At 38.8% G+C, this 24548-nt stretch overlaps 1 protein-coding gene across 2 annotated transcripts in view; it reads left to right on the top strand.

The window, feature by feature from the left end:
- FGD6 (FYVE, RhoGEF and PH domain containing 6) overlaps positions 1–24548 on the top strand; it is a 107970-nt gene that overhangs the window by 72898 nt on the left and 10524 nt on the right. For both annotated transcript variants that reach the window (XM_016221771.2, XM_016221770.2), the window contains exons 9-17: positions 10188–10238; positions 13046–13104; positions 13185–13256; positions 14206–14274; positions 14789–14872; positions 15594–15673; positions 21780–21882; positions 22369–22515; positions 23519–23621. In XM_016221771.2, coding sequence (XP_016077257.2) covers positions 10188–10238; positions 13046–13104; positions 13185–13256; positions 14206–14274; positions 14789–14872; positions 15594–15673; positions 21780–21882; positions 22369–22515; positions 23519–23621 — 768 coding nt within the window. The remainder of the gene's footprint in view (positions 1–10187; positions 10239–13045; positions 13105–13184; positions 13257–14205; positions 14275–14788; positions 14873–15593; positions 15674–21779; positions 21883–22368; positions 22516–23518; positions 23622–24548) is intronic.

The raw sequence follows: 24548 nt of genomic DNA, 5'->3' as shown, positions 1-24548 counted from the left end.
GGAGTGTGACTATATGAGGCACCCCCTTACAACTTTGATTTATTAATGAGTTTAAGGCAGAGAAGGGGAAGGATTCCTGCCTGACTCAGTGTAAGTAGAGTTGTGCCTGCTTGGTTTCTTGGGAGGGGAAGATTGAGAAATACAGAGATGAAGCAGATAAGATAGGGTAGTTGCTTTTGGAATCTTTCTTAGAAAAAGGTGAGTGGAATTTCCCAGACACAGCAGTCCTACCCATACAATTAAAACAACCATCCTATTGTCTCGTATGTCTTCCTCAGGACATAATATGGGTTTTATTATTGGGTGTTTTCCTTAGGCTACCTATTTCTTCATTGTAGTAAAAACTTCCAACTAAGTCCTTGGTAGTATTTTTAAAGTCAACTCAAAATAGGACCAAAGAAAAAGCCTGTGTTGTATAATGGAATGCTTCAGATTAGAATTATAAAAACAACAAAAAAAGCAGAAAAACTTAATAAATTTTACCTTTATATTGTCTGGTCAAGGCCACTTGATCTAGCCAGATCTTTAAAATGTGTGGGGCCCAAAACCTATTTGGAGTTAAGAGAAATGGGAATCCTAGGGCAACAGTGAGGAAACAATGAAAGAAAGTAGACACTGTTATAGGAGCAGCACTAATTTTTGACCAGTGCTTATTTCCTTCTTCCTCGTCATCTCTTCATGGTAAAGACTGTCTTTATTAATCTAATTTAGTGTCTGGCATAGAGTCTGGCACTTTAACAGAGACACAATAAATCAAAAGGCTTAGGGAAACATTCTTCCTGTTTATAAGGCTGAGAATCCCTATTCAGTGGTGCCAACGAATATTTGATGGATAGATGGACGGATGAATGAATAAATTGCTTTTAAGAATAAAAACAGTCTTCTAGTTACTGAGGCACAAAGTTATGGAAAGGACTCTGAAGTACTTCCCTTTTCTCATCTTTCCTCCCTCGTAGGATCTGCTGACCAGTTTTCGCCTGCCTCTGCTTCCTGCTCTTTCCATTTCCCCTGTGCTCCAGGCCAGGCCTTTCTGAACTCATGCCAGATTGTGGAAATATCCTCCTAATGGTCATGCTACCTCTTATCACTACCCCAGGTAGCCTGACTCATCATCACTTCATTTCTCTTCCAAGGGCACCAGATGCGTGGTTCCCCCCCTCCCCCCGACACCAAGCAATTCTCTGTTAATACCAGCTAGGTATCCTACAATTTATATATTTTTTTAATTTAAAATTTTTTTTAAAAATGTCTTTTTCTATTTCAGAGAGAGGAAGGGAGCGGGAGAGAGAGAGAGAGAAACATCAATGATGAGTAAGTCATTGATCAGCTGCCTCCTGCACACCCCCTTCTGGGGACTGAGCCTGCACCCCGGGCATGTGCCCTGACAGGAATCAAACCGCAATCTCCTGGATCCTAGGTCACTGCTCAGCCACTGAGCCATGCCAGCTGGGCTAGGTGTCCTACAATTTAATTCAATTCTGACACTATCTACCTGAAAATAGTGTCAGATCCTACAGATCTAGGGCTCAATCCCATAAGACTGTCCCTTCCCCCAAACTTCAGATGCCATTTGCACCTTCCAGGTTGTCAGCTGAATTTGTAACTAACTATAAATCTGGATTCCCATGACCCCCTCCTTGGGTTTGATAATTTGCTATAATGGCTCACAGAACTCAGGGAAACTTTATGTTTACCAGTTTGTTATAAAAGCATACGATAAAGGATACAGATGAAAATCCAGATGGAAGAGATACATAGGGAGGGTATCTGGGAAGGGTCACAGAACTTCCATGCTCTCTGGGCATGCCACTCTCCTAGCACCTCCTCGTGTTCAGCAACCTGGAAGCTTACCAAACCTTGTATTTTGGGATTTTTATGGAGGCTTTATCATGTAGACATGATCTATTAACTCCGCTTCTGCCCCCTCTCCTCTTCCTGTAGGATAGAGAGTGGGGCTGAAAGTTCCAAACTGCTAATCATGGCTTGATCCTTCTGGACCAGCTTCATCTAGAAGCTGTTCAACATCCCATCAAGAGTCACCTCATTCGATCAAAAGACACTCCTATCACCTAGGAAAGTTCAAGGGATTTAGGAGCTCTGCGTCAGAAATAGGGTCAAAGACCTATTATTAGAAAAAAAGGTGCTCCCACTCGAGCCAGTTTGGCTCGGTAGTTAGAGTGTTGGCCCTGGGATGGAACGGTCCTGGGTTTGATTCCGGCCAAGGGCATGTGCCTTGGTTACAGGCTCGATCCAGGCCAAGTGTTGATTGGGGTGCTCGTGGGAGGAACCAGTCTCTCTCACATTGTTATTTCTCTCTCTATCTCTCTCTTCCCCTTCTCTTTCTCTGAAAAGCAATGGAAAATATATTCTCAGGTGAGGATTAAAACAAATAAAAAATAAAGAAAGAAATTTCAAAAAAAAAAAAAAGGGTGCTCCCAGTGCTCTTACCACTTATAAAATTGAGAGGCTTTTAGGAGCTTTGTGTCAGGAACAGGGAGCAGAGATCAATATATACATATTATTTGGCAGACATACTTTTATTCTGCTTATTAGGAAAGTTGAAAACATTCTTATCCTACCATAATGGTGAATACATGTCATGCATTTGTCCTGACCCATAGAATGTACAATACCAGGAGTGAACCCTAATGCAAACTATGGGTTTTGGTGATTATGATGTGTCAGTATAGGATCGTCCATTGTAACAAATCTACCACTCTAGTGGGGGATGTTGATGGTGGGGTAGGCTCTGCATGTGCCAGGGCAGGAGGTATATGGGGAATCTCTGCCTTTCAATTTTGCTGTGAACGTAAAACTGCTATAAAAATAAGTCCCTATTTTAGAATAGAAAAATCAAAAAACTTAACTTATCCATAGTATAAAGGCTACAGTTTATAGCCTCAAATTGCCCAAACTTTATTTTCCTTTGCTCTAGTAGCTTTTTTAGTCTCTGCTGAAACCTGTCTTTCAAGACCAGATTCTCTCCTTCGTTAATCAGTCACTGACTCACTGAACAAATATTTATTTATAGGGGCTGGCCCTGAGCCAGACACCTGTATACACTGGAAAGTACACAGTGGTGATCCCTGTCCTCATGGAGCTTACAGTACTCCTCTTCCGGGCCACGCTCAACCTTTCAGGCTCCCACCAAGCACTTCCTCTTTTCATTTCCTAAAAATTATATTGATCTTGTCACTTGTTTGAGTGAGTATATTTTGAGGATTTATTTTTGTAAGCGTTACTTTTTTTCTTTGAAGGCATCTTTTGTGCCTATTAAAAATATGTAAGTATTAAACAACAACAATAAAGTTCTTCATCTTCTGTCGTCCGGAAATGACTATCATATATTTATAGATTTTTTTGTCTCTGTGTTATGTGTGTTATAAATTTTTTCAATAAAAAAACCTTTGATTTGTGGAAAGGTACTACATTTGTGTTGAAATCAGTGAGGATCATGGTGGAGAAAATATAATGAAAAATATAATTTAAAAATTCTTCTGCACTATATTTTCCACTTACATATTTAGGGAAAAAACATTCCTTTGAACTTTGATTAAATTTGGATCAGGTAGTTTCTTTGATCTTGTTCAAAATATTTATGTTATAAGTGACTTTAACAGCATATTATATTACTTTTCCTGTAATCTTTGCCTTTAGTCTGGGATGGTATTAACTCCCTCTAGGTTTTAGAAATCTAGGATTTCCCATGTTGGTAGAAAATATGATATTAAAAACATCTGTTTCAGTGTTCTGAAGTTATAAATTTGAGCTATGAATAGGCTAATAAGCAGATGGGTAAAAAGATCAGGATCAAATTAATGCATGACTTTTAAAAAACCCTCACTGCAAAACAAAACTTCAGCTGGGCAGGTATTTGTTTTAAAAGCCAGAGCTAATTGTTTACATCAAAAGTCATTCTAATACTTTCTCTAGGGCAGGACTTGATGAGAGGTGGAGCTGGCCTGGGCACCAGCCAAGGAATTTAGTTTCTGGGGAACCCAAAGGCCCTGGTATAAGGCAGTTCCATCTGTGTAAAGTGGGAGGGTGATAATATTCAGAATTTTCGTGGTAATGACCTCAGTTCTTGTTCTGTTGCAGTTCATTTTAAATTGTAGTTGTGAACAAGGCATTTTGAGAGATAGTATTTAATAAGTTATATCCATGACTTTAATACTATAAAAAGACTTTATTAGGATATAAGAGGTAACATGTTTTATTTGCCGGTTGTATTAAGTTATAGCTTTTATATGAAAATCTCATTTTCTCTGTAGAGCAAGGCTTCTTAACCTTCTTTTGTGCCTGGATCCTTCTGGCAATCTGGGGAAGCCTATGAGTGGATCTCTCCTCAGAATAATTTTTTAAATTACAGGAAAAAATACTTAAGATGAAAAGGAAAACAATTGGGCTGAAATACAGTTATGAAAATAATTTTTAAGTGTGACAATATTACGTGTGCTTTTTTTTTAAAATTTTATTGATTTCTGAGAGAGGAAGGGAAAGGGAGAGAGAGATGGAAACAATGATGAGAGTCATTGATTGGCTGCCACCTTCATGCCCTCCTGCTGGGGATCAAGCCCCCAACCCAGGAATGTGCCCTGACTGGGAATCAAACCATGATCTCCTGGATCACAGGTTGATACTCAACCGCTGAGCCAAGCTGGCTGGGCTACGTGTGCTTCTTTAGTAATGCCGTAAATAAGAAGATCTGGTGGTAGATCTAACTGCCCTAATTTTGAAGTAGTGGTGAGAGTAAACAACATTTTGAAATGTCTGCAACAACTGTAATGTGGTATAAAAAAACCACACACGTGTTTTTTATGGTACAGAGTCACTGGTATCATTGATAATACTGTGGTTTGTTGCCTACATTCATAATGAAAGGGAATTCTATGTTTCACTTAGAGGTTAGTGAAAATGCTTGTTTTTGCCTATCCAAGTTTGCAGACCCCCTGAATTCTACCCATAGACATTACTACAAAGCCTTGATTCTCAATATAGATTTGACCCAGACTCCCCTACAAATAGCCAGAAGCCTTTATTACTGGGATTTGTCTTGCCTAAGATCTAACAAGCTGACTCTTGGTAGAGTTTCCCTCTTAGTGTTTGTCAGATTTGTGGCTCACATCAGGAACTGTTCCAGTTGGACAAAACACTGAAATTTGGTCGAGCTTGAATTCACCTTGGTGCTTTTATTTACTTTATTCTTCACTTGGTTGGGCCTTGGGTAGTTAACTATACCTATTTCCCTAAACGTAAATGTGCTGTTTCTTGACAACCAGGATAGTGGGGACTAAATATGGTTAAGAGCCTCTTTAAGTGGGGCTTGAGTGTGCCAAGGTTGTATCTGTACTTTTGAGATTCTCACTTGATAAATTGGCATCCTTAACTATTGGAAAGTGTGTTTGCAAAGAAAAGCATTTGTTTCAACCAAGTCAAAATAGTGGACATTTACTTTTGTTGGGAGATTTCCTACGGCTTTGACTCCTCTGAGGGCATCCTGGATATGCCTAGCCAGTCTGTCCTGCTAAAAAGGTACTGAGGAGAGATTCTGTCTTTGTAAGAGCTGCTCTGAAATTTTGCCATAGGAGGGAAGAGCTTGGAGTCAGGTTTGGTTCTGGAGTCCTCTGGGCATGTCACGTCAGGACCAGGCTCATCAAAGTCTAGGAAAGACCATGTAGTTATGCCCTCCCGGCTGAGGTCCAAGTCCAGCCAATACTCTGCTCACCATATTGGGTGCCCAGGGAGGGGCTGCATCAGCCCCGGAAAAGTGGCCTTTTCTAATTCCCAGAAAGGCACTGCCTGCTTTCCAAGCCATAAATCTGTGAGCCTGAGAGCCCAGAAAGGTCACTTTTCTAACTTTATACAAGTACCATAAATGTATAAGAGGAAGGCTTGGGCCACAGATTAGGGACCAGAACTGATCTAATATTCAAGGAGTAAGAGAATTAGAGCAGGGGCCAGAGCACCTTTTATTTTTATTTATTTATTTAAAAAACATTAAAAAAATTTTTTTATTGCTTTTTAGAAAGGAAGGGAGAGGAAGAGAGAGAGAAACGTCGATGTGAGAGAGAAACGATTGGTTGCCTGCTGTACTCATCTCGACCAGGAATAGAACCTACATCCTGGGCACAGTCCCTGACTAGGAATTGAGGGGGGGAGGCTTTGAGTGCACAGGACGGCGCCCAGCCAACTGAGCCACAGGGCAATGCATCTTAGAATTTTAAAAATATATATGCTTCATTATAGTTTAGAATGAGAATCATTACAGTTTTTCGATCTGGTCCAGCCTACTTATTTTCTGTATGAGGATACTGACACAGAAATGCTGCAGGGCAGAGCATGGCCAAAGACTCATGTCTCTGCTAGACATGGCTTGACTGAGAGTAAGAATCTGCCTTCTCGCTCCCAACAAGGGCTCTTGACCACTTCACCAAGCTTCCTTGAACATGGCAGTATGTCTTATAGCTAGACAATTTATCTTTATTTTGCGTATTTAAAATAATCGATATTTCATTTCACAAATCAGGATCATTTTAGATTGTCTCTTTGAAATTTGAAGCTTTGGCAGAAAGGCTTATTGGTTAGACTTATTGGATCTTTGGATCCCATAATTCTGTATGTGTTGCTGATATCATTACATGTTTAGAGAGGAGAGAAGAAATCTGGATAATACAAAGACATGTCCCCAAATTCAAAATGATTGACTTTGGAATGTTACCCGTCCTGTATGCTCATTTCCTCTGTGCTCTGCCATTCCCTTTTCACAGCGCACAGTCCAGGAATCAGACTGGGCATTGTTGAATTGAAAAGTCCCAGATTCCCACAGATGACTCATGTTTAGGGAAGGCTAACTGTACTTTGAATAGCTTTCTGCTTTAAGTTAATTATTCATTGATTGTGTAATCTGGGGTGGTAAGGTTTACTAGAGGCCCTTATATAGAAAACTTAGACCTCTAACAAGATACAGTATTTGGGTCCTCATTCTTTCACGCTGGGCCTCAAAACTGAACAAAATTAACTTGCATATCCCTTGAGGTTGCTCTTGGTGATGATGGAGGGGTTATTTAACTTTTATTAATCAATGATGCCACCTGGTGGCCATAAAGTACATTTTGTAGTGCCCATGTATGCTGCACCAGTTTTTTCTTTGCTAGAAATAACCTCAGTAGCATTTGAGGCATTTTTGTTAGTGGAGTTTTGAAAAATGCTTAGTTTGGTTTGGCAGAAGCAGGAAAGTCATAGACTACTACACATCTAACAAGGCAAACTGAATTGACTACTCTGCTCTCCTCATTTTTATAAAATGAAATTCCCCTGAGATACTAGGTCCTAAATGGTACGTAGTAAACAATTTCCTATGACCAATCCAGGCGTGTCTGTCTGGTCTCCTTTCCTGGGTTTCACCTGGGTTGTAACAGTCACTGGGGCAGCTGGTGGTTTCAGTGTTCCTCCCATCTGACTCAGGGCCATCAATCATGTTCCTCTAATTCTGCAGTTGAAACACCAAGTGATTCTTAACTGAGAGGGATCAGGTCTTGTCTTCCTTGAAAAGGTGAAAGTTTTCACAAGGATATACTGCAATAGGATACCCTAAAAGTAGGGATGAATGGATATGTTGGAAAGTTGAATTTCTAAAATTTAATTTTGGAACGTTGAGTTTTGAAAGTTGAATTTTAAGATGTTCTTTTAAAAGTTGGCAAGGAAATTAAGCCTAACTCCATTACCTCCCTGATTAATAGCATGCTTTTGCAACATTTCAGTGGTGGGTGTTCTCTTCAGCCAATTTGTGTGTTTTCACCCTGTTCCTGAAAATTCAGGTTGGCGGACAGTAGCTAAACAGCTGAGTACAGGGGAAGAAAATGCAACTCAGATGTGTATCAGGCTCAGCACAGTGATTGTGAGGTCAGGATTTTCTAGTACAGATTTCTTCCAGAAAGCTTTCTTGGTTTAGAGAAATGTCTCAGTTCAGTATTAAAGAATAAGCATTGAAGACAACATAGGAACTTGCTATGAATCTGATACTTAGGTAAATCTGCTGTCCTTTCTACATTCTTCAGCGACCTAGAGCCTTTAAGGACTATCACTTTTGATTAATGAGGTAGGCTGCACATTGAGAACATCTAAGAGGACAACTAAATTTTTACTCCCTACCCTGTCACTCTTAGGGAAAAGTCAAATATTTAGACTCACCTTATACATGGAATTCATTCTGAGTGGAGTCAGAGTGAGATTAAGTTCATTTTCATCTCCAGGTAAAGCTAAGTGTACTGTATAATCAATGTATGTTGTTAATTTTCTTTCTTATCTGTTTGATTGGAAGTATATTCTCCAACTATTGTGTTCTGATTACTTTAAGATCTAAATTGCTAGTGATGGTCTCTGGCAAGATAGAACCTACACCGAGGTGCATGGAAGCTTACTGTAATCATATACAATGTCTCGCCATGGCTTCCTGCCAGTGCTGGATATTTATGAAGTACATGTCTAGACTCAACGGGTTCTTGAGTCACTGTCTCAGAGATATACAGAGTTTCAGCAGCTGGGTGTGTGTGTTTATGTCACGTAGTAAGTTTGAAGAGCTGGTCCTAACACCCAAGTTTCTCTTTGTGCCTTTCAGCATGATTTCATAAATCCCTGGGATGAAATTATATATTCTGTAATATTGTCAGTGGAGATTGAGTCTGATAAAAATGCATTCAGTCTCTTAACATGCCTTTCCTCTTTTCATTTTTCTCAACTCCCACTGTCATTAGGATTGGTTTCAGCCTTTATGCTTTTTACCTAAATTAAGACAATTCTGTCTGAAAATAATCTTTTCTTTTTTTTTTTTAATTCTAAACATTTCTTGTCCCTTGTGTGCAAAGACCCAGGCTAAGTGCTATGAGAAATAGAAAGATGAATCAGATGTGGATCTTGCCCACAAGGAGCTTTGAGTCAAATGTAAACCAAAATGATTGAAGGCATAAAATGAGTAACTGTGGTGTAATGTATTATTCAGGGGGAGAGAATGTTTCTTTTAAATGGAAAATTTGGTAGGATAGGAGGAATTTGAGATGAGCCTTAAAGAATATGAGAATTTTTATATGCAGAAACAGAGGAAGGATTCAGAAAAGGGGAACATTAGAGACAAAAATCATAGAGCCAGAGAACACATGGGAAGTATTTAAGGAATTGTGCAGAATCAAACTTTGGTAAGAACAAAGGGCCTGTGTTAGGCAGTAGCAAGAGAGAAAATCAGAAAGTCAATAGGGACCATTAGTGGGGGACTTTAAATTCCAGGGAATGGAATTTGTTTTAATTTGATAGGTAATGGGAAGCCATCCAACATTTCTCAACAGAGAAGTATTACCTTGAAATCCTATTATATTTCTTTGTGTTAAAGATTTATTAACTATAACTGATTGCCTTAATTTTTTTCCATATTATAAGAACTACTATATACCACATTGCACATTTATAGACCATCTTCATCTAGATCATGTTTCTCAACTGCAGCCATATTGACATTTTGGGTCAGATAATTCTTTGTTGTAGGGCTGCCCTGTGCATTTGTAGGATGTTTAGCAGCATCCCTGCCCTCTAACCAATAGATGCCAGTAGCCCCCATTTCTCCAGATGTGACAATCAGCAATATTTCCAGACATTTCCAAAAGACCCCTTGGAGGCAAATTCACCCCCATCTGAGAGTCACTGGTCTAGTGTATTGCATTCCTTGGTGTTCTGGCGTTGTTAGACTCTTAGATTGACAAGCCTAAGAGTCCTTTAGGCATTCAATCTATTAATGCTTGGAATTTTGTACTAGACATACATCTGCTCTTGAGATTAAGGTATTTCATGTGTGTTGGAGTAAAAGACCTGAATTGGGCATCAGGAGACCTGGATTCCAGTCCTGGCTCTGCCACAAAGAGGTTGTGTGACTTGGGTGAGACCCTGTACTCAGTAACCTGATTCCTCATCTCTGAAATGACTAAGGTGCCCTCTGAGGCTCTTTTCGGCTCTGAGTCTGTGTCCTGATTTCAAATTGTCCTCAGGGCTTCATTCTTTCACTCTTTTAGAAAGTTAGTGCAAATTGAACTAGCAGGTATAGTAACCAACAAGAATGACCGAAGTATTGAGTAAAAAAGACAAGCGTTTTTTTCCTTACTGCTTTATTATACTAAATACTATCTTTTTTTCCCCATTTCTAGATTATTTGAAAAATCTTTTAGAAGACTCCAGAGATTACAGAGACACTCAAGGTAAATAACTTCTGTAGTCTTATATATTGCAGAAGTTTTTTTATTGTTTATTTGGACTTAGAAATTAAAAATATAACAAACCTCTATTTATAAGAAGCCCCGCCCCCCATAACACTATTTTGGGCAGGTTGAAATAGAACTAGATGAAGTGGTACAGTGGAGCTGGATGCAGGTAATATTATAGGGACAAGAGTGGTCAGCTGGCCCTGGGAGCCAGCGTGCTGAGAGAGTAACCCAGCATGCTGAGTCAGGGAGCTCCATCTTCCTGTGCCCAGTCTCCTTTGCCAGATGTCAGTTCACCTTCTCCAGATGCCCACTGCTTTCAAAGCAGGGATTGAACCAGTTAATCTGCAAGGTCCTTTCAAGCTTTAAAATCGCGAGTCCCTGAGGTGACCAAGTTGAACAAATCAGGGATGACACCTAAAATAGCGCATTGTTCTGGGACTTTTTAATGATGGGCGTTAGCACCCTCCACCCCTCGTGCCCAGTGATACTTAAGGGGAGTAGTCCATTACATTACAATGGACTCACTGGTAGTCATGGGATAATTCACTGCGTGGAAGACACATGCAGATTACTTCCGTTCCAGATAGCGATGTTTCTTTCTGTTTATCCCCATACTACTGCTTTCAGATGTCATACCTCATTCTAATCTGCATTAACACATTAAACAAGTCCATGTCCATCCCATTAATTTTATGAATTTTGATCATATTCTTATGCATCCTTTACGTTTTCTGATTACAAAGCTGAGCAGGTTTTTAACCCATTTTGTAGAGATTCTTACTCATTCTCTTAATTATTTTTCTTCTCCTTCTCTAACATCTTCTATTTGCGAGTGTTATGCTTTTAAAGGTGATTTTTTTTTTTTTCAAGGAAAAGTTTGGAGTGGGGGATATGATATGCTTCTTGTCTTCGGTGAACATATAATCTAGTTGAAGAAAAAAGCCAGCCCAGCAGACAGAGAACAGAGCAGGTAGCTGTAAGGTTAGGATGCATTGAACAGTACAGAATATTTGGAAGGGGGAGAAAAGTATGAAGATCAAAGAGGCAGAGCTCTGCGTAGAGAGAAGTGGGACTGGAGGTGAGTTGAAGGGTAGGCAGAGTAAGGGTGGGCATTCCAGATCAGAATCTGTCTCACAAAGATATAAATTTTAAACAGATTTTAGAAAGGCCTCAAGAAAACATCTGTTCCGTGGCCTCTGCCCTCAAGGACAGTGAATTATTAGCTCCATTCTACAGATAAAACAAATACAGGGCCAGACATTAAAGAGTTTGCTTAAAGGAAATTACACACTTGAAGAAAAACTGAATTAGAATAAGCAGTGAACAGAGAGGTGCACTGTATGGCCAGAGGCCTGGCAGTAAAACGGTGAGTAGTTAATGAAATTGCCAAGGGTGAGGGAAAGTGAGACAAATACACCTTTGGAAGGCAGGCAGAACAGTTAAAGGAACAGAGTCACTGGGGCCTCTTAAAGGGATGACATCAGGAAGTAGAATTACAAAATGGATGGGAGAAGGCAGAGTTTGGAATCCAGATTACCAGACAGCAGCAGCTTTATCCTTTCGTCCAAAATCTTCTCTTCCTGCCCGCTTGCCGTTCAGGCAGGCCAGGAAGAGGGACTGCCCAGGACCATCTCTGGAATATCTGCCGTGATGAGTGCCAGGTGCAATACATTCTGAAAGGTGGTTGGGGTCTCTATAAGTTAATACTGCTTTCCTTTAATAATGGTGATAGTAATACATTTATTTTTAATGATTATGGAAACTCCCAGGATTGGTACCAGAAAGAGAATCTTGGGTAGATTATAGTAGCTGGACCAAAAATCCTCAACCCCTTTCCAGAAATTGATTTTTTAAAATTTTTTAAAATTTTCCTTTCATTGATAATTACTGTCCCTGCCACACCAGCCTGAGGGCATGTTCTCTCTTTAAAATTACCAGTTTTTCTAATGAGAGTGCTACTGTCACATTGTATGGGATAACCTTCTTTGTGTGGGTTTGTAATTAGTAGCACAGGATGTTTAGCATCCCTGGCTTCTACCCACTAAAGGCCAGAGGACCTTCCCAGTCATGTGACAACCAAAAATTGTCTTTACACATGTCCAGATGTCCCTTGAGGAGCACTACTGTCTTGGGTTGAGAACAACTGTAGCCCAAAAGGAAACAAAGTTCAGACTTTTTTTTATAGCTAATTACAAAGATGATAAGACTGGGGCATTCAAAAACACTTTGCTAAAGGCAAGGAGTTAATAAAAAGAATGAAATACAGATGAAGCTAAATAACCCAGCTTACAAAATAATGCATGTAATTCCCTAGGGTCTAGTATGCTTGCATGTGACATTTCTTCTCTCTTGGGATCAGACTAAGAGAAGGCAGCTGAGCCCTAACCCTCTACATGGTTGCTCCTTGTAGTTCTAGTTTCCTATCCTAGGGTCCTTCTCTCCCCAAGGCAGTTTATACTGGAATGGCCCTCAGCTTCCAGGTGAAACCTGGCCTTATCCTTATAAACTTCTATGGGATATTCAGATCTCAGCACAAAACCACCCTGACATTCATACACCGATACACATGATTGATCATGTCTCTTTAGCGTCTTTCTTTGGCTCATTTTTTTCGTAAGAACTCTGTTTTTCCTGTTCCATGCCCTCATTGAATCTCATCACCCACATTTCTGCTGACTCACAGCCAAGATCCTCCACTGGTTGGTTGCTGTGAACTCGCTGCCGTCTTGTCGCCTGGCATTGCTTAATGTTGCAATTCACTGGTAATGACCAAATGCCCCTTCTGTTCTTACATATTTTAGATGCCCTTGCTGTTGTGATAGAGGTAGCCAACCACGCCAATGATACCATGAAGCAAGGAGTAAGTATCTGATTTCAGTGGCTGTGCCCTATTGAACCTGGAAGCTGGGCCTTCATATGCTCTGCATTCTCTCTCTGTAGGACAACTTCCAAAAACTTATGCAGATTCAGTACAGCTTAAATGGACACCACGAAATAGTGCAGCCTGGACGGGTGAGTGCTTTAGACTGCCTTTGGCAAATTTATTTTTTATTTTATTTAAGTATATATCTTTATTGATTTCAGAGAGAGGAAGGGAGAGGGAGAGAGAAAGAAACATCAGCGATGAGAGAGTCATTGATCGGCTGCCTTCTGCATGCCCCCAACTGGGGATGGAGCCCACAGCCCGGGCATGTGCCCTGACCGGGAATTGAACTGCGATCTCCTGGATCCTAGGTCGATGCCCAAACTCTGAGCCACGCCTGGCCGGGCCCTTTGGTGAATTTAATACAATGATTTTAGGCATAGTTTGTAGCTATTTTTCATTTCAGTTATGATAATAGGTTATTATGGTTACTCTTCATTGACCCTTTGGATCAACTAAGTTCATTCTGCCCATTCAAAACATTCATGACTTAAGTCACTGTGACAAGAAGTCTGATTCAATTAGGAGAATGGCAGGGGACCCCACAGAGTCTCTGATTGAATAGGATCATTTTATTGTGTAATACTAGCTGACCTCACACAAGTTTAAAGACAATTTCATTAAAATCTTTCATATAAGAGAGGATTATGAGGGGAAGGAGAAAATTGGTATTTTGTTGCTCCTAATGGAGCACAAAAATGGCCTAGGGAATGAATTCAGGGAAATTACAAAATGCAGTTGTCAGGATGTTGGCTATGCCTCAGGATAAAGTACATGCTGGGTCAATTACATTTCAGACCAAATAGTACCCCTGGGGCCAATATTGGATTTATGAAACTTCTGCCTTGTCCAATTCCTAAATGATTTAGAGGGTTTAAAAAGAAACTACGACTTTAAAAAAATCACAGAGATACTATGTCCACCCAGCCCCCACAGGAAAAAAAAATCTGGGGAAAGAAAGTTGAAGTGGAAATTATATGTATATTGTTGTTGTGTTATGATGGCAGGACTAAATGGGTGTTTGTTTGGGTAAATCAGGTTTTTCTCAAAGAAGGAACTCTGATGAAGCTATCTCGGAAAGTCATGCAGCCCCGAGTGTTCTTCCTGGTAAGTGGCTGTGTGTGTTTCTAATGAGTCCCAGGCAGGCATAGTTCCTTAATAAAAGGAGACATTTGTACATTAGCACATTCAAATAGAAGTTTTAGTGGAATCTTTACTAGCTGTATTGCTTCTTTGCATTTTAAGTATAGGAAGCAAGGATGCATAACCAGAAAATTATTTTCTTTTTGAATTAAGTTTATTTCATTTTTAATTTGGAAAAATTGATTCAATCGATTATTTAGGCAAATTGTAATACTTTAGTGGGATTTAGAATTCACAAACCATTAAATCTGTCTACAGAACTTGGAAAGAAAGCACATTTTTTAGAAATTGCCTTTTAAATAATATTTTAATAAAACGTTCTGGGTGGCTCTAGTTTCTATAAGTAGAAGATTAAGTATTTATTCAGAGAGTTTTTAATAAAGAAGTAATATTTTTCCTTTATTCCTGTGTCTTATCAATAACTCTGTAGCTGAAATTTGTTCCTTTCCTTTATGCTGTGAAATGTTTCTCCTTTCAGTTTAATGATGCCCTGTTGTATACAACACCCATGCAGTCTGGGATGTATAAACTGAACAACATGCTCTCATTGGCTGGAATGAAGGTCTGTGCAACTGTTAGAGGATTTTTTTTTAACCTAAATATATTTAGAGAAAAAAATCCCTAAGATAATCATCTTTAACTTTTTCTTCTCCATGTATTACTGTTCATGTATTCATTTATTCATTCGTGTGGTCATTTGTTCACTCACACATTAATTTATTCATAAGATACTTATTGAGAACTACTATAAACAACATGGCAGTAGTTTTGGTGGAAAATACAAAGATAAAGAGAAGCATGATTCTTTTTGTCTCCACCCCTATGCCAGTCTCCCCCAGGAGCTTAGCAACAGGTAGGGAAGATAATACACTATGTAGAAACAGTTATAAAATAGACAGTAATCAATATTGCTTTAAAGGCACAGTTTGAGATTTTGTTTGGGAGTTCAGAAAATAAAGAACATGCAGCGTTTGGTGGGACATGGTGGAAGGATTGATGGCAGCTAGGAAAGGGCGAATGAGGGAAGTTTTTTTGGAGGAAGAGCTGAGCTGTGGGGAATGGCATTCCAGGTAGAGGGAATAGTGTGCGCACAGGCCTGAAGGTGGAAAAGTTGGGCTGCGTGTTCATAGGTATTTAAATTCATCTGTAGCAGAGAGTAGATAAAGCTGGAAATGAAGGTTGGTGGTAGATATCAGCAGCCGGAACACTGGGCAACTTTAGCTGCCTCAGAAACGAGATTTTCAATAGGATGAGTTTGCTCAAATTATTTTGCTTTCTTCCAGGTTAAAAAACCCACCCAAGAAGGCTATCAGAATGAGCTAAAGATTGAGAGTGTAGAACGTTCCTTCATTCTCTCAGCCAGGTAACCTTAAAAACTCTGTATAGATGAGCATTTGACATATATTTTAGGGTCAGCCATTTCCAGCATTTTTTTACATTTAGGTTAACTACTAGGCTTCTTTTCTTTCTGAATACCATGCAGTTCTCTCGTGGTTTACCATATAGATAAAATGTCTGAGAGCTAATCCAACAGTGTACTAGAAGCACGAAGATAAAAATTTTCCTGTGAATAGAATAATAATACTTAAAAATGCTTTGCTGATTATTTTTTTAAAGTGAATATTTCAGATCTTTTTACAACACATTTTTAAAAACAAGGAAGGTGATGGGATTAGCCAAAGAGTATATATACATAATCCATACACACGGATAACAGTGTGATGATGGCCAGAGGGAAGGGGGGCGAGAGCAGGGGACAGGAAGGCAAGGGGAGAGTGAATGGGGACATCTGTAATAGTATCAACAATAAAAATAAAGTAAAAACAAACAAGTATATCTAGTGCTTTGAATCTTTTACTAGGAAGTTTTCACATTACATTGAAAGGACGTAACAAATCTACGAGGTAGATGCCATCTCATTAAAAATGAGGAAGATTAAGTTACAGAAATATTGAGTTGCTGTCTTAAGGATACATAGCTGCCAAAGTAAGGATACAAACAGTAGTTTTTTGCTTTTAAATCTGTTGTTATTTATGACACCACATTGCCTTAAACTAGAGCCTTCGGTGACTTATGTATAAATCAAGCTGTCATACCATAATGTAAATAAAGTCCTAAAAAAGCCTGAAGCTGTATGAGTCATAAACATACATTGTTGAGTTATTGGCCAAGTGGCAGAAGTCAGTGTTTGGCAGGATTTGACAGGTGAGGGGAGAGACAACAACCATCTCATGTTCTGCTGGGTTTGGACAGTGAGTCTGGGAGGCTCTCAGACCAAACCCTTGATGTAATAAAAGTGGTAGCAAATATTTTAGTAGCATTTACTTTGTGCCAGGCACTATCCTAAGCACTTTTTGTGCATTAATTCATTAAATCCTCACAACAATCAAGGTAAGTGACCACTATTACACCCATTCAATGGTGAAAAAGCCACCCAGCTATTTATTATCAGCGCCAGGATTTGGATCCAGGCGGACTGCGTACAGCTGCGTCCAAACCACTCAAATCAGCTAGGGTCTTAGTAGCAGCTAGAGTCGTAACTGGAACCATTTATTTCTCTGCATCAGGCATGGTGATAAATGTTTTATATTTATTTTCTCTCTTAATCTCCATAAGTATTGGAGTAGGTGTTGTCTTAACCTTCCATATAAGAAAAATAGAGGCTCAAAAACATGTTCAAGTTTACACAACTAGTAAGCAGTGGAGCTGAAATTTGAACCTAGTGTATCTGATACTAAATTTATGCTTTTAACCATAATAATATTGCCTATCTCCACATGTTAAGGACTCAGACCAAAATCAGAGGAGCACAAGAGCAGGTAGCTCACTTTTCTGAAAGGAAATGACAGCTGCTGCTCGACACCAGATCTCAGGGTTTGTCAAATGCTTCCCAGCTCCCAGCCAGAGCTTTGACCTTCTTCCTTCCTCTTTTTTGGGGGGGTTTGAATGAAAGTGTAAAGAACATCAAGTCCCTGTACATCAGGGTCCTTGCAAATACTTAAGCTTGGGTCTTAAAATCAAGAAAATTATTTTCAAAGATCCAAAGAGGAAATGCCTATAGGAAAGTCAGGTTTTTAATTGCATTTAAGTTTCCTAACTGAAAATGTGCTTTGGTAAAAACAAAATTCTATTTAATTAAAGATTAAACAATTCAGGAAATGATGGTAAGTCTTTCTTTGGTTTCTATCGGGTAAATATTTGGATGTCCATGTTTTCCCAGATTGGCCTCCTAGACTTTAGGAAGGTCATTGGAGTTTTCAGTAGGATGGGACACCATCTGAGGGTTTTAAGCTAAGAATTTATCAGGTTTAAGTTATATTTTAAAAAGAGCACATTGGCTGCTTTGTGGAAGATAGACCACTGGAGAATAGAGTAGAAGCTGAGAGATAAGGTAAGAGGCTGTAGATGATGGTGCCTTGGACTAGAATGGTAAGAAGTCGTCAGAATCAGGTATAGCCAATAGGATTACTGATAGATTGAATGTGGGGTATGCAGGAGAAGTGATAAAAGTGGAAAGTTCTTGATAAAGGAAAAATAAGTTTCCAAGGGAAGATTAAGGTGGCGTGGGGGAAGGGAAACTAACACATATTGAATGCCATGCTCTCCTGAGTCCCACCAACCACAATGAGGCAGGTATTATATAACATGTAAAAAGAGATTAAGAGGGCCTCTTGTGATCTGGTTCTTGGCTTCCTCACCAGCCTGATCTCCATTCACTCTTCTGTACCCACCCCCACGAAAGCCTGGCATGCTCATCAGCATGAATCTGCTTATAATTCTCCATGCACCACCAGCCTACTTCACCTCCTGGCTTTCGCAGGTGGCTGCCTCCTCCTGGAATTCATCACTTTGTTCAATAAGTCATACGGAGTCTCTTCCCTGGCCAGGCATTTGGGATACAGTAGAGAATTAAAAGGGCTCCTTCCCCAAGCTTATATTCCATTAGGGAAGAACATACTTAGCAAATATTAACACAATCAGCAATTATTGTGATTAAGTAGTACACAGGAAAACCACCAGGAGATAGGCTGTAAAACAAGGGCCTTGAACTAGATTTGGCGGAGAATGGGCAGTCAGGTTTAGCTTCCCGAAAGACCCACTGTGTCTATTTAATTTTGAAGGGTAAGGAGTAGTTGGATAGCTATGCAAAGAGGACAGGAAGAGGCTCCCGGTCATTAGGAACAATGTGTACAAAGGTCCTAAGGTGGAAAGGAGCATGGCATTCTCAAAGAACTGAAAGGCCGGTGTGGCATGAGCATAGAGAATGAGAGGGACAGTAACCCAAGATAAGCCTGGAGGGTCAGGGAGATAGATTTCGCAGAACTGTCTTGTGGACTTTTGTCTTTAGCCTAAGCCACAGGAAACTACTGAAAGGTTTATACAAGGGAATGGTGCCATCTGGCTGGCATTTTAAAAGGAGTGTCTGGTTGTTGTGTGGCGAGTGGTTTGAAAGGGGAACTAAAGGAGATGGCTAACTGAACACAGAGGATGAGAGAGCGATTGAGAGTGAGCTTGTGCATTGTATTGGGTAGTGGTACTGGAGACTAGAGTAGGGAACTGTGATAGGGAACACTGAGAGGAGCAGCTTTGGGGGAAAGATCAGTAATTTAGTTTCAGATGTGCATATTGAATGTGAGGTGCCTATGAATTGTCAAAATGGCGCCATCAAGGAAATAGTTTATGTGAAGATCTGAATGTCAGAAGGAAGCTGGAGGCATATGTGTCAGCTTAGAGACAATAACCAAAGCCAGGAGACTGAAGGGAGGTGCACAGAGAGACTAAAGAGTTCCCTGTCAAAATCCTATAATTCTTCCCGTCCTATCCTAGTCATTACCTCTGCAAAGCCTTCCCTGCTACCTACAGAAGGCAATTTACTACTTCTGTGTTATTTATCTACCTCACATTTATTATGTCATATGGTAATTACCTGTTTCTGTGTCTCACCTCAATTACACATAAACCCTTGTAAGTGAGGTGTATTTTGTATGCTCAGTTCATGGTTTAGTAGCTGGCTCTTAATAGGCTCCCAGTAAATATTACTAAAATGAATTCAATGGAAGCAGTGTGACCTTTGGACCTCAAAGTAGCATGCATAGTTAACACAAGTAGTAAATGGTGTAACAAGGTCCGACATATCAGCAATCCCTTCTATTGGAGAGTTTTCCCCCTAGGAAATTCATCCCAGTCAATGGGAAAATGGTACTTATTAAATATAAATTTGCTTTCTGGTAATGTACACATTTCATTACCAGATTTAATTGTTTTTTGATCCGAGGAAGATGCTGATTCTTTTGCTAACCATGTTACAAAAGGAGAACTAGAATGTCTTCACTAGATGCTGCAGCAAATGTGTGTGGTCTGAGAAATGTGTTACCAAGAACTGGTAAACATCATTCTGGCAGAAAGCCACACAGAGAGAGCCAGAAACCCACACAAGAGAGAGGACAGCATATGTGACATGATTTACACAGTCGAATCACATTCCACATGCTCTCAGGGCTCCAGAAAAATCAGACGGCTATTCTCAAATTAGCCATCTGCCTCTCTGCTTTCTGTTACCTCTTCCAGGAAAGAGTGGGGAGGAAGGGTAATATTTTGTGAACGTCTGCTTGGAAGCCTGAGCATATGTTTTTATAGTGTAGTTCTTCAGAGGACACGAATAGAAGAGAATGTTCTTCAGATAACATTGTGTTGAAGGGTTCAACCCTTAGCCACACTTGGGTCTGATACCAACTTATTTAGTAGAGTGTTACCTAAAGCTAATTATGTAACATTTCAAATCCTCAGTTTCCTTATCTGTAAATGGCAATGGTGGATGGTGATGCTGGGATGGGGATATGTATAAGATCCAATATATATTTCATGGGGTAGCTCTGAGGAAGAGATGTGACATTTGCAAAACATTTAATACAGTTGACTGGCATGTAGTAACTGTTAAATAAATGCCAGCTCATTGGGACAGTAATGGTAGAATAGTAGAGGTAACTGAGGCAAGTTTTGTTTGTTTTGGAGAGATGGGGGCTGTTTCTATTGTTTTGTTATTGGTATATAATAAAAATTCGAGAAACATACTAAAGGTTTTATTTGTAAACGATTTTTATAGCCATGTGAGTGCAAATTCTAAGTGGCACTTAAGTTATTTAGTAAGAAGGTACATTTCTAAGAATGATTATTGTGGGGAAGATGAGTGGTTTTTTAGTATCTCCTTGACCTGCTCTGAGTTCATTGAAATACAACAAAATGTGCCTATTCATACCATTACTTTTTATAGAATTTTCTTTTTAAAAATATCATTTAAGAGTTCCAAAACCACAGCCATACATGTTTTCAATGTCTTACTCAGTGTGACACATAAATTTCTTCTATTTTTTAATATAAACTTTTATTAATAAAATATTTTAGAGTGAAAATTCAAATATACTTAAAATTAGAGTAAATAATATAATGAAACTGCATATTTGTCACCCAGACTCAAAAATTATTAAGAAGATTCTGCCACAAGTTTTCCTGTTTTTAAAGTATTTTAAAACAAATTGCAGATGTCAGGTCATTTTACTCCTAAACATTTAGTATGCCTCCCTAAGAAAAATACACATTGTCTTACACAATCACATTCCCATTAGTAAAATGGATTTAATTTTTTATGATAGAGTTTTAAATTTATTAAATTCTCTTTTGTCTTTCCACCCCTCCCCCACCCCCCCAAAGTATGCCTCTCCCTCTTGGGTATGCAAAACAAAATATGCTGATACCAGTGATAATCTGAAATTTCCAATTTTGGGGGGAGGAGGTGTACAAAAGCAGAACAAGAATGCTTTTTTCTGAATAGGCTTCCCCCCGATTTGGCCCATTTCCATCTAGATTTGAATCATAGCTCCTGATAAACTGAGGGTAGGAACAGAAAACGTGATGAGCTGAATACAGGTAGAGGTGCCCTAACTACAGGCTATTTTTCTTATTCACCACTCCTTAAACATCTGTTATGACACCAAAAATGTGTTTCCTGAACCCTCTGCCCTTTCTAGAAAATTTTACTAGTTACTAATCTAAAAATATTTAGTATCCTATAGTATAAACTTGAATTTGAAACTTGGTTCATTGGAATATTTTTAAATTCTAGGATTATATCTGAGGAAACTCCTTGGTTATATAAATAATCATAATTTTTAATTGCGTGACTAGCCTGTAAACCAAACAAAAATACTTCCAAAGTTAGGAGACTTCAAAAGCCATTCAGTATAAAGCAGCCCTCTTGGGAAGGAAGACAGCATTGTGTTTGCTAAAATGCCATGCGTTCTCTGATGCCTGCCCTGATTATTTGTGCACACAAACCTCCAAGTTGCTGCCTGCGCCCAGCATTGTTGAAGGGTGGTGGGATCTGTTGCCATGGGAGAAGGGAAAGAAGTAAGAAAAAGGCAAAGAATGAAAGCCGACATCTGGTTGATGGAACCTTCTTTTGCCCCCAACAGTTCTGCCACAGAAAGGGATGAATGGCTAGAAGCGATTTCCAGGTCAATAGAAGAGTATGCCAAGAAAAAAATCACATTCTGTCCTAGTAGGAGTCTGGATGAGGTATTGTCTTTTCCTCCTCTTTTTTTAAATGCATTTTACTTTTTATCTTAAAAAACAAAACACCTTTCCCAGGGGTTTAGAAAAGCAACATGTGTTTCACAGAAGGATTGGAGCTGTGTGTGTAATTTCAGAGCTAAAGTTTTATCTTGTTAATGTCACTGCAGATCTATGATAGCATGTAGCATATTCATATTTTTTTCTAGTTATAAAACCTCATTGCATAAAATGTAGAAAATACAGTATAATTTAAGGAAACTAATCAGCTGTCATCGCACTACCACAGGCATCTTCTGAAATTAATTTTGTACTAGAGGATTGTTAGATGTAGCTAACCTTAATATCCTGAGGACGTGAAAAGTAAAATAGCCTGTATTTCATCCCATATCCTTAATGATACCATCAGCATTGTGAGCCGGTGCTGCTAAAGAAAAGGCTTGGTTCTGTGGTAGTCAACGCTCATGAAATAAACAAGTTGTTCTTCTACAGGCAGACTCAGAAAATAAAGAGGAAGTTAGTCCCCTTGGATCAAAGGCTCCCATCTGGATTCCTGATACCAGAGTCACGATGTGTATGATCTGCACGAGTGAGTTTACTCTGACCTGGAGAAGACACCACTGCCGGGCCTGTGGAAAGGTGGGAGAGGACATGCCCATCTCCATTGTGACTTTTAATAGCTCCAGGCTGTGCATAGTGAGGAAGTATATTTCCCTTGTAAACATTGTAGAGGGGGAAAATGATACTAAATCATGAGTGTTATTTTCTCTAAATATTTAGGCATGGGGCAGTTTTGTTAGGGAACTGATTCCCTTCTACCTCAAGGTTACTTTAGAATATCAGTAGTAGACAATTTTCATTTCAAAAAAGTTTACAAATTCACAGTTAAATAGACCCTCGTATTTACAGATAATTATTTAAACTGCATTTATTTGGATACTTATTTGGATACTAAGTATAGTAATTCCTCACTTAACATCGTCAATAGGTTCTGTCACTTTAAGTGAAAGTAAATGAAACCAGTTTTACTTACTGTAAGCTAATCGATATAAGCAGAGTTAAGTTCCATTGATGTGGTATCACATCAATGTTATAATGAAATGACATTATTCAAGGACCTGCTGTATTTAATAGAGGGATCTTTCAGTGTTGAAGTTATCACTAGTGATATTTCTAAGTCTTCATGATCTCATTAATAAAATGTGCACAGTGACAATGACATCAGAAAGTTACTGTAAAGATTAAATGAGGTCTTATTTAGAGAGCATTTAATAGAAGGCCAGACACTTGGGAAAGAAGTAGCAGAGATGGTTGTGGTTACAGCAGTGATGATGACAATGACAACAATGATAGTGATGATAATACAGTTAAAACAGAACTTATTGCACTCCAAGCACTGTTCAAACATTTGCACACATTATTACTTTTTTGTAGTAAACATTCAGTAATAGTCTGTGCCCCTTATTTTCCAGTGTGGTATTGTGTGTGAGTTCATTATATGCCTGAGCCCCATAGAGTTGTTATTGAGATTCAGTGACTGTAAAAAAGGTTTTGGAAAGTAGACAGCACTATAAATTGTAACACACCTGATGGTTTGGGAACAAAGATTATTCTAAATTAAATAATTCCAATGTGTTTTCAGATTGTATGTCAAGCTTGTTCATCAAATAAGTATGGCTTAGATTACCTGAAAAATCAACCAGCAAGAGTATGTGAACATTGTTTCCAAGAACTGCAGAAATTAGGTAATATATAAGTAAAGACTTAACCCCAAATTCCTTTAATTCCCAGATGCTTTCAAACGGCCTTCTGAAAGAATCATCTTAGACACATTAGCAATACGATTGGTGATACTCATCTCAAAATATTGAGTATTTTGCTTTCTTAGTTAAGTTCTTTTAACTCATATTTAGTGGTGCTTCCAAGAGAGGTTGGACTAAAGTTTATTTTTACTCCGAACACAGTTTTGCTTAGAATACTAATTGTAGAAATGTAATTATAAGATGAAATGCTTAAAACAATTACAAGGAAATTTTAACTCAGGTAATTTTGAAGTTTCTACTTTTACAACGGTGCTCATTACAAATCATTTTTATTTATCTGTAAAGTAATTCTCTATGGAAATATACCAAGTGTCACTTTATAGCCTAATTTTAATCACTTGGACTGATTTAGTGAGGTTTTGTTGTACATCTAAATACAAAATGATAAATCATGTCTGCCTACTCATTTGCAGGTGTCCATCCCTGCAGTTAAGATGAATGCAGCTAGTAGGACTGTTTAGGTCTATCTTTTAGGAAGAAAAGATCTTTAAATTCCTGAAACCTTTAGGTTCTAAATTTTAAGATTATCTTTCATTTCCATGAAGACTAGCTTTTCATCAGCAAATGAAACTAAGTGAATAAAACTAGATGATATGCTATTTCAGAATCTGTATATTTCGTTTGTTATTGTCTGTGTACATTTTTTTTCTAAGAAGACATATCCATCTAATTATTCCTTCACCAGCCTTTATGTTCCTCCATTTGTTCTCTGGGTATATAATATTGGCTGCAAACATTCAAAATTCATTTTTTTGAATCCTCCCTCATTACCCACACCCATTTGGTCAATAAATCCTGTCAGAGTTATCTTTGCAAACCTGTCTTTCTTGTGATTTCATCATCTCATAA

The sequence above is a fragment of the Miniopterus natalensis genome, chromosome 2, assembly GCF_054644295.1.
Source record: "Miniopterus natalensis isolate mMinNat1 chromosome 2, mMinNat1.hap1, whole genome shotgun sequence".
Classification (NCBI taxonomy): domain Eukaryota; kingdom Metazoa; phylum Chordata; class Mammalia; order Chiroptera; family Miniopteridae; genus Miniopterus; species Miniopterus natalensis.
This window is presented reverse-complemented; position numbering and strand designations above follow the sequence as displayed.